The 10,218-nt window shown below is 35.9% G+C and overlaps 1 protein-coding gene across 4 annotated transcripts; it reads right to left on the bottom strand.

Annotated features, from left to right (window-relative positions):
- Window positions 1-266: 266 nt before the first annotated feature.
- Window positions 267-9,443, bottom strand: LOC110739851 (protein downstream neighbor of son homolog). Of its 4 annotated transcripts, none has more exons than XM_021920336.1 (15): window positions 9,142-9,443; window positions 8,866-9,026; window positions 7,999-8,060; window positions 7,719-7,863; window positions 7,512-7,597; window positions 7,239-7,383; window positions 6,961-7,160; window positions 5,861-6,060; window positions 5,610-5,708; window positions 4,129-4,250; window positions 1,976-2,077; window positions 1,630-1,739; window positions 1,459-1,546; window positions 829-1,019; window positions 267-723 (listed from the first exon to the last, which is right to left on the bottom strand). In XM_021920336.1, exons 2-15 carry the CDS (start codon window positions 8,986-8,988, stop codon window positions 504-506), a joined length of 1,893 nt encoding a protein of 630 aa, XP_021776028.1. In that variant the 5' UTR covers window positions 8,989-9,026; window positions 9,142-9,443; the 3' UTR covers window positions 267-503. The 4 variants fall into 4 exon arrangements, with proteins under 4 accessions (XP_021776028.1, XP_021776029.1, XP_021776027.1 ...); XM_021920337.1 differs by having other exon boundaries at window positions 7,239-7,386; window positions 7,512-7,588; XM_021920335.1 differs by having other exon boundaries at window positions 7,239-7,386; window positions 8,866-9,058; window positions 9,142-9,442.
- Between the last annotated feature and the right edge of the window lie 775 nt (window positions 9,444-10,218).

The following is a 10,218-nucleotide window of genomic DNA, read 5'->3' as shown; positions in this document are numbered from 1 at the left end:
AGGTGAATGGTAGATTTAAGGGGTAGTGGTAGTTGACTGGTTGTAAAAGGAGTAGTGGTGGTTGCAAATGTGATTCCCTTTGTTTATGTAAAACAAACAATACAAAAATGAGGGATTGGCTTTCCTTTCTCCTCCTTTCCCTTTGTTGATTCCATTCCGTTTACCTTGTGCGAACCAAACGGCCCCTAAATGTTAAAGAATGAAGGTTAACTTATTAGAAAAACAAAGTTTTTTGTCAATAAGCCCATTACTTTGCAATTACAATGTTTGTGAGAGAGACATAGTGCCATATATATAAGTTCTTCCAAAATGACTACAATAATCATTTGTAATTTTTCAAACTGACACGGTTTTGACCCCTTCCTATGTAAGAATATGCACGGTACCAACACCATTATACACCGAGGATAAGCACATCTTAGGGAAAGTATAAACAAAACAAGAGGGGTTGAATGCCACACTAGTCACTTCCTCCCATTAGACAGCAAAAGTTCAATTAGAGTTCAAACAGGAGAAAGGGCAGCTACATAAGACCCATTTGAATACTTCAACGCCTTCAAACAGGTGGACTGTAAGCCAGAATTTACCACAGCTGCTGAAATACCAAATGCATAGGCAGTATCTTGTGAATCTCCAGTTGTCTCATCAGTGTTACTGTTGGATTTTTGGCTGACAGCTTCAAGAGCAGCATTCAATCCCATGGTGTTAGGGTCTGTCACAAAGCTGCATGAAACCAGAGAAAGAGTCATTCAATACGTCAATATATAGTTTGCAACATCATCTACCAAGGCCCACCCCCAGAAACGTAAAAGATAGATGAGCACACACCATGCCTCAAAACTTCTCCCCTCCGAACCCATCACAGCACATAGGGAAGAAATTATCCAAGGAGGAAGATATGCATCCTTTACTTCAATGCTGTAGCAGACACCAGTCTTTGAAGCAAATGATTCCCCATCTTTTGCCAACGATCCTTTTGACTGCAAAGCATCGATTCTCCTGATCTCCTTGCACCTGACCTGCAAAATAAAATTTACATGCTGAACAAACACGAAAACCAGGCAGTTGAATTGATTTAGAGGTACAGACACAGACCATTTAGATTGACCAGTACCACTTTAATATCAAAGATATAAACTAGAACCAACTTTGATTCCACTTTAATGTGGTGCTTAGCATTCAATCATCTTACTAAGCAAAATTGACAAATAATACCTCAGAAAAATCCTAATTGTTCATTATAAAGGGGAACTTAGTTCAAGTACTGCATTAGGAAAACTGTCAGTTTCAGCATTTGTTGATGAATTTTCCATGGAAGTTGTAAATCAAAGTTATTTACCAAATAATTTGAATAGAATAGGAGCAAAAGAGCACGATCAACAATTTTTAATTGATGTATATATCTTGCTACATTAGACAAACATATGCCAGGTGATTAAGAATGCAAAAATAATTCACCTGTGGGGAAGAAAGAGCAGCATTAAGAAAAGGGATAGGAGAACACAGCACAGGTACATCCATATTGCTCAGCGTTGTCAACAAAGACCTGAAGAAACATAGAGCCCAAATGAAATGCTGACAGAAATCTCAATTCTAAGTATCTAACAGCAAAACTCCAGGCTTATGTACCTATAATTTAATAGAAAATCATATAGGCCATGAACACTTTCATTTCCGTTGAATGCTAACAAAGATTTAGGGCTGTTGTCCACGTCAGGCATAGAACCAAAACGTTTAGCCTGCACAGGTTGATTTCAATAACAAAAATTAAATAAGTGAAAAAAAATTAGTAAATTCACAAGAAATTAAGATGAACTGTAGTCACTAGTCAGTAGCAAAAACTGTTCTACTTCTGTTTTCTGATTTTGTATTTATTTTTTATACCCTAAAACAAGTAACTTTCTTGCTATTCCTGGTTGATATGAGAATAACCTATGAAAAAGAGATGCTTGACTTGCAAATTAAAGAACGGAACCTGTCCTAAGTTATGCTTCTCAATTTCTGAGAGCTCCACCAAATCTTCTCTACTTATCTGCTCCACTTCAGAGCAACACAAAGGCATAGTGAAACTGATATCCTGGCAACATAATGAAGAAAATGTTAGCATGGGTAATTCCAAGAAGCCCATATAGTCACGACTCATAAGACTAAAGGAGGCATAAAAGCAAGGTTGGAACTTCACAAATAATAATAACCTAAGATAAATTCACAATTGATTGTTAGGACACCAATATACAGAATGCACAAATGAATATCAAAAGTGTCTATCTGGCCCATGTTTGTGGGTTACATGTAAATAATAATATGATTTTATAGGTAACAAAAGCTATTTAGAATGCCTTCAATAAAAATGTAACAAGTTGTGTCGTGGTGATTTCCACCAATCAAGCCCCCCAGGTAAAAAATCACCTCTAACATAAAAATCAGATTGCAAAAAGGAGAATCAACTTTGTGAACCCATTTAATCCATCAATGTCTAGACAGATTTCAATCCAAATTTTTGATCCACATATATGACCTGTCCCATAAAAGCAGACAGTTTTAGCCATCTTTGTGGTGCCAGGATAAGATCTTTATTTGCAGACGCTCAATTCACTTAGCTAGCCCAAGGCTCAAGTTTTTTTATGTGAGGTTTACTTTGGATTCTGCAGATTTAAGCACCTTTCTTCATGACGCATAATTCATTCTAAAATATCAAAAGCAGTCAAGAATGCCATCCTTTAAAATGCGATTCCCTTCACTCTTTGCAGTCTATGTTTAGACAGGATCTAAACTGTCCGAGAATCAATCCAAATACTCTCTCTCAATCCCCATCAAACTTCCAATTTCTCAAAAAATGCTTGTTCTCCAATAAACTTCACATTCTCATTTTGGGTTGGGTCCAGATAAAATAACATTTTGTTTTCAAATTTCAAGATTCTTACCTACCCACTTTGGGTCCTATTTTCTTAACTCCACACACACACAAACTGACAAACACACAAAATTAAAAATTCCTATTGACATTTAAACAGCAAGACCTCACTACAATTTCTCTTTCAAATACTTGTGCCCAACCCAGATGGGGAGTTTAATGGGGAACGACAGGATTAATAGCTAATTAAATGAGCGTCCCACAATCAAATTAGATTCAGTTCAGAGGGAGGATAAGGTTTAAACTTGAATTCAAAATTTAAAATCCATCCAGCTGAATCAATTATTAAGAAACTTCTAATAAATAGAAATTTGGAATGTTGAAAAGGAAAAGTCGTCAGCCCAGCTACTTGTAACTTCATTAATCTTGAAACCAACCTATTCATTCCAATAACCCATAAATTAACACTAGAAAAGTGTCACTGCAGTTCCAGTTTAGCAATGAATATTTCATAACTTTTACATGTTAACTGAAGATATCATTAATCCTTTTTTCATATGAAGCAGTCCACTGCCACTATTCAATCTAAAAGCTACAGAAAACTCTCCATAAATCTCTCTCTGTATTACAATGCTTTACCTCCGGATAAATATGTATCTTCTTCATCAAACTACTAATAACTGAATTATTATGCTATCTGCTCAAGTGTCCCTCCTAATATTGATGGATAGCAAATTGCCACATTTTTTAATTTACCTTTAATCACTTTGGCTTTGATGTTCACCCTGAAGATAACAATTATACAAAGGGATGTTGAACCAATATGCATCAGGAAGCAATAGCAATATAGCATACCAATGCTACCCAACTTATAGAATACTAAAAATACCCCCTTCGTTTTTTTAAGTGAAATGTTTCTCCCGGGCATGTATGCCAATGCAAAACTTTGTCTAATTATATTTTTAATTATCAATACGTAAAAATTATAACATTTTAATATTTATAAACTATTCATTGAGACGATTCCAACAAGTACCCGCAAGACTATATTTTTTCTTATGTATACATCACTATTATTAGTCAAAGTGGATTTGGTAAATAATGCAAAAGGTCAAATATGTTTAACTTAAAAAAAAAACGGAGGCGGTAATAAATTGAAAGGGACATGGAGAGCCTGCAAGAGTACAAGACAAAGACAAATGATAAATATCTTTATGTACTTAGATTGGAAAAAGTAAGACAATAGTTGGAAGAATATCCATAATACAACTTACATGCTCTTTCAATAAAGATCTTAAACCTCTTGTTGATTTGGAAATAAATGCATTGCATGTGCGTTTGACCTTCCCTGTGCCTTCGACAGAGGTGAAGATCACCACAAACTGTGATGTACAAACTGGTAAAAGATATAAAAAGCTAAGGATTAGAGCATACCAAATCATATCAGTAACACAGTGAATTCGGGAAGACGCAAGATTCTCAACAGAGAAAACACACCCAAACTATTAAAGCCAAATTGCCAATATGTCAGGAAATATTTTGTTGGTATTTAGCAACCATTGTAAACTATGTCATGTCTATCAAAGTAGCCATATCCAATATCCAACCAGGGGCTGATCAAAACATCTACTACGGGAATCAGGTTTCAATAGATTAGCTTTTAATTGTGCCATCAGACTTTAGAGATATGAACTAATATGCTTCCTCCGTTTTTTTTTTTTAGTTGCATCATTTTGGAAATTGCGGACACCTAGGAAATTTTCGGAGATGAGAGAGAGAGAATAAAAAATGGACCCATGTGACAGGAGAGATAGAGAGTTTATTAACTAAAAAAGAAAGTGATGCAACTAATTTGAAACTTCTGTTTTAAGAAAGTGATGCAACTAAAAAGAAACAAAGGAAGTAAATACTTTTATTTTTTGCACAGAGAATTCAAAACCTACCTCAATTTATGAACTAATTAATGGATAGTTGAGAAAATTAAGACTTTCACCCAGCCATGTACTGACTACTTCACTTGAACTTTGATTAATTCCCTCAACACAAGCTATTTGTCAACTTTAGAGCTTGTAACACACAAAAATGAGATGCAAATTGATCAATGGGCGGCAACCAAGCCCCAAGTTTCCAGCCCTTTTTCATGCAGATATCACAGGGAAATAAAAAACAAAACAATGTAAATTGAATCGTAGGAAATCATGTGTTGAGACATAGTTTACCCTAACAAAGTATACTCAGGAAAAATAGAAAGATTTGCAGTTTTATCTTATGATAAAGTTCCATTTGTGAATAAGAGTTCAATAATTTTTTCTATTTATTTTTATTTTTATTTGTGTGTGTAAACCACCCACCCCAGACACCAATCCTTAACATCCTCTACTACTTCTCTTCTAAAGCCTTATTTGGCTGCACCTCATGCAGCTCATTTTCCTAATCTATGAAAAAGTGTGAGATTGAGTTTTGGTAAAACATGAATCAACTTTACAAACAATTCTTCCGAGTGCCGCCTGAGATCTAATAAGACAGCAATGTCTACACTCCAGAGTCAAGTGTAAACTTCTAGACAATTTGGATCTGTATAGCAGATTATCTTGCTATACATGTAGCAGCTTGAGATATAAGTCTAGTGGTATAAAATTGAACTTAGAAATCTTACAACATCATTCTTTATGTCCCAGAATCAAATTTCACAGCTCAAAGTTGTATCATTGTAGAACTGAAATGAGAAAGGGAGATGCAAGAGTAGAATTCTAACCATAAAACACATTGCACCCACTCTTCCTGAGCATGTAGTAAAGACTTCTAAAGGAATCCTCCCAAGCTAATTGGCGTTTCTCCAAAAAGTCCATCTCAGCTGAAAATGAAGTGACATAATCCATACCAGAGAAAAATCATAGATAAACTGAGATAAGATTGTTTTCAACCTCATGTAAAACGGAGAGGGGATATTAAAGATATTTGGTAGCCACAAAGACTTCACTGCTCAGCGAATTTGGGCACATTTACCTCCTCCTGAAGATGAGCTCAATACTGATATTACAGAAGCTGGCAATGAGGACTGGGGGTATATCCATGATTGAAAATTATAAGAATCCCCAGATGCTGGAGTGTTTAAAGCAGACCCAATACTTTCATTGCCAGAGTTGCCAGATAAAGAGAAAGAGGATATTCCATTGTAAGTGCCACCCATAAATAACCTGTGAAACCTGAAATTGCAATACATGAGACAACAAACTCAGGTATCAAGGGTGAAAGAGTAAAGTTCCTCTCGCATAGAATGATTTATACTTCGTATTGGTTTACCAACAATGTAACCATCGAGAAGGCGTCGTTGAGAATATCCTCCGACAATTATAGTGACCTACTGTGTGTAAATCATGTTAACCTACACCTTAAGACATATTTGGTCACTGTTCCCTCACAGAAAAACTATAACTTTGTCTACCGTACCTAGGCCAGCTAGACATCATCCTCACTCCGAAATTTACTTAGTTCAGCACTTTCTTTCATAAACTCAAGAGTACCACTACGCATTCATCGTTTCAAACATGAAAAAACAACTTTTACTGCAGAGCCATGTTGAAATTTTCAGCTGAATCCAAGTCACCTGTAAGTTCAAAGGAAGTCATCCTAACCTTTAGAGTACTTCATCCTAATTAAAAGATTAAACAGCTGATGCACAATCACTCGTGAACATGTGGAATTCCTTTAAAACTATGGCAACAAGGAATGAATCTAATGACACCTTTAAATTGAATGTATCAATGTCAAGCCTAAAATAAGAATATCTTAAGGGCTTATAGCAACGGAATCAAAATTATTTGATTCAGAACATCCTAAGCTACTTACTAGTCTCTAGACCAGTGCAACATTGGATATGATATGAACCTCATCCAACAGCATCCTCTATATACAGATAGCACAAACCACCACCACCAGAGACCTTATACAAAAATAATAATTTACTGCATATCACCAAATCAACTATGGATAACATATTTTTAACAATCATGCGAAATAAAGAAATTTTCACAAATCATAACAAGTAAGCCACCTTCACCAGTATTAAAACACAAATAATGGCAAAGGAAATCAGATTTTCTTACCTGTCCACAGGTGAAGAGGATACTATACGCATGGTGGTTTTCAGGGTAAAATCAAGAGGAACTTTTACTCCAGGAATTTGTATTTCCGAACAATAATTTCCCAAAGATGTAGACTTTACATCCCCAGACTTTCCAGCTGAACTTGATGGAGAACAAGAACCAGAAGTCTCATGAGCAGCTAGTCCTTTCAGTGCTTTATCCTAAAAATATTAGAGTTATTAACAATATATAAATATCACGTTAGAATATTGTAGTAGCCAAAGCAACCATAGGAATACCACATCAACTGTGCCCTGCTCTGTAAATCTGTCACTACCAAGTGAAAGCTCAGCTACACTACGAAACTTATTTTGAGTGCCTTTTTCACCAGTTTCACACTGTCGTAAAACACAGCCAGCGGCCTTGGCAACTGATACTTTTGAGCTGCTGTAACACCAAGGGGGATATAGAACAAATTAGCACATCTTTTCAATATATAACCTTGTTTCCTATACAGAACTGAACCCCCACCCCCGAACATACAAAACCTCTAGATTTCAGAAAAATCATACCCATTAAGCTCTTGCTGATTCTTGGGTGTCAAACGTGAAGAAAATGAACTCTTAAACCCATTTTTTTCCTGAACAACCTGATTTTCCTGCATGCAAGGGATCGAGATACAGACAAAAGTGAGCATTATTAGTTACATTGAAATCAGGCATCCAGAATAATATTAGTCCTTAAATTCATTCAAACTATATAAACAGTATTGAAAATACCTTAAAATTTGATTTTCCAGAAAGCAAGCTGAGCCTGCTGTTTGGTTTTCTAGCAGGATATACTTCATCTAGACGCTTGTCTATGTATTTTGTATTTTTTGGACCTTGTGACTTGTTAGAACCAGAATCCACGACATCTGCATTTCTGGGATAAGGTATCGGTTTTAGTGTTAAACATTAGAACCAAAATTTCTAAAAATAGGTCAAAATTCAAAGGCAGAAGAAAGCCTATAAAAAATGAAAACTAAACGAGCAAGTAGAAGACAGGGATGAAACATACTCTGAAGGTGCAGCAGATTCACGGACAAGCTCCACTGCTATTCTTCTCTTTAATTGCTCACCCTGCAGTGCCGAGACAAATGCATGAATCAATAAACCTAAAATTTGTGCAATAAATGCTACACAATTTCTTTTCCAAATTAAGAAGCTTTCCATCAAGTTTCTCTTAGCTTACAAGATACGAATAAGACACATCAGTAAACTGCAGGAGAATTCTTTGTTATACAGACACAGTACTAAAATTCCTGACAGTTACCTAATCTGTAATAGAATTTTTCATAGATGGAAACAATAAAAAGCACATTATACACGACAATATTCTTTGAATGTACATAACATGATCCAGTAAAGAGTTTGGCTAATTCAATAACACATCTGTTATCTATATCCTGTAAAATTTAAAGCTGAATTTTTCTCACTCCTCTAAACCCACACCAATTTTCACTTGCCCAAGTTAATGGAAAACATTGTCAACTTCATACATGTTCGATACCAAATATGCTACTAAATTCTGCTTTTGTCCTCCTCCTACCTATTGGGTGTTAACTCCAACCCGCGGCACATTTTATAAGTAATCATATCATTAACGGCGAAATGTTCAGGTATTGAATAATATAATTGAAAACCAACCTTGCTACTAAAACTTGATCCACAGAAACTTTTATGTTCATAAAAAGAATCAAATACTACAACACTTTCAACAAATTTACGACATAAAACTCGCCTTTATCCCACGATCGACATCGTTCCCACATCATTTAAAAGCATTCCACCCTCAATACGTTCAAGTACATAGCATCAACATATAGTACAGATTACAAAGATAAAGTTGAGTTGAAATTAACCAAAACAACAGCAAAAACCTTACTCTTAATTCGGACGGCGTCTTTCTCTTAAGAGTTGGACCAGCATTCATGGGGCCCCCACAAAACCGTGCCGAATCGGAAGGTAAAGAACCCGGGGTAGCAGCAACTTTGGCAACTTTGGCCATGCTAGGAATCCAAAATCACAGCCAGACCTACTCCTTCACTGCAATTCACGATTGTACAAATGAAAAGAAACTTCAATTGTATCAATCACAAGCAAAAATTATAAATTCAAGAGCAAAACAGCGCAACAAATTGCATAAAAATTCATAGAGTACCTGATAAAAATGATTAAATTAGGCGAAAAATTAGGGTTGGAAGAAAGATGGAGAAGAGAAGAGTAAAATTATGAAAGAATTCGCCCGAAACGAGGGATTTAGGGCGAATCTGGGTAAGAATGAAAAGTGGGAAGGAGAGAGAAGAAGAGGAGGGAAGATGAAGAAAGGTGAAAAATTGAAATGGAAAAAAAAGGGGGAAGATGAAGATTGAGATGAAGATTCTTGAAGTGTTTATATTTACAGTATTTGAAATGCCCACTTCATTTTCATTTCCCTCCCGCCTGCATGCTCAGTTTTGGGTTTCGGGGTTTTTGTTGTGAGTTTGGGCTTTTTGTGTTTTACTCTAACGCAGATCCGGTAATCCTGACCCGACCTGATAATCCAACCCGCGACTCAGAAATTGATCCGAAATCAATAATCGAAATTCGAACTACCCGATCCGATTCATACCCAACCTTAAGTGGAGTTGACCCGAACACAACCCGATACCTGAAGTGACCCGACTCGAAGTTGAACCGATACCCGAAATGACGCGACCTGATTTAAACCCAAATTGATTGACCCGACCCAAAGTGATCCGAAATCCAAAGTGACTCAAAATGTTCTTTTTTTTTCTAATTATTAAAAAAGTTATTGGCCATGTTTGGTAAATGGCTTTTTGGTGCCTTTTTGGTTAACTTTTGGCTTTTGGCTTTTTAATGTGTTCAAACAGCCAAAAAAAATGATTGGTAGTTGGCTTTTCATTCAGCGAAAAAGCTGGCTTTTAAACTAAAATGAAAAAATTGTTATGAGTAGCTTTTTTGTTGGATTTTGGCTTGTTGGCCCACAAATTATCTAATAAACAGCCAACAGCCACCAACTAAATTTACCAAATACTTTTATAAATAGCCAACTTAAACAACCAATTTCAAAAGTCATTATAAACAGTCAAACATTCCAGCTAGTCAAATAAGTCAAGTGAACTAGCCAACTGCCAACAGTCATTTTCCAAACAAGGCCATTATTAAAATAAGAGGGGGTTTTCCCACAATATTTTTTTAAGTGAATTTTTTATTGGAGGGAAGATTTTCCCACTGC

The sequence above is a fragment of the Chenopodium quinoa genome, unplaced genomic scaffold (assembly GCF_001683475.1).
Source record: "Chenopodium quinoa cultivar QQ74 unplaced genomic scaffold, ASM168347v1, whole genome shotgun sequence".
Taxonomy (NCBI): Eukaryota; Viridiplantae; Streptophyta; class Magnoliopsida; order Caryophyllales; family Amaranthaceae; genus Chenopodium; species Chenopodium quinoa.
The sequence above is the reverse complement of the archived record's forward strand: the minus strand, read 5'-3'. Positions and strand labels throughout refer to the sequence as shown.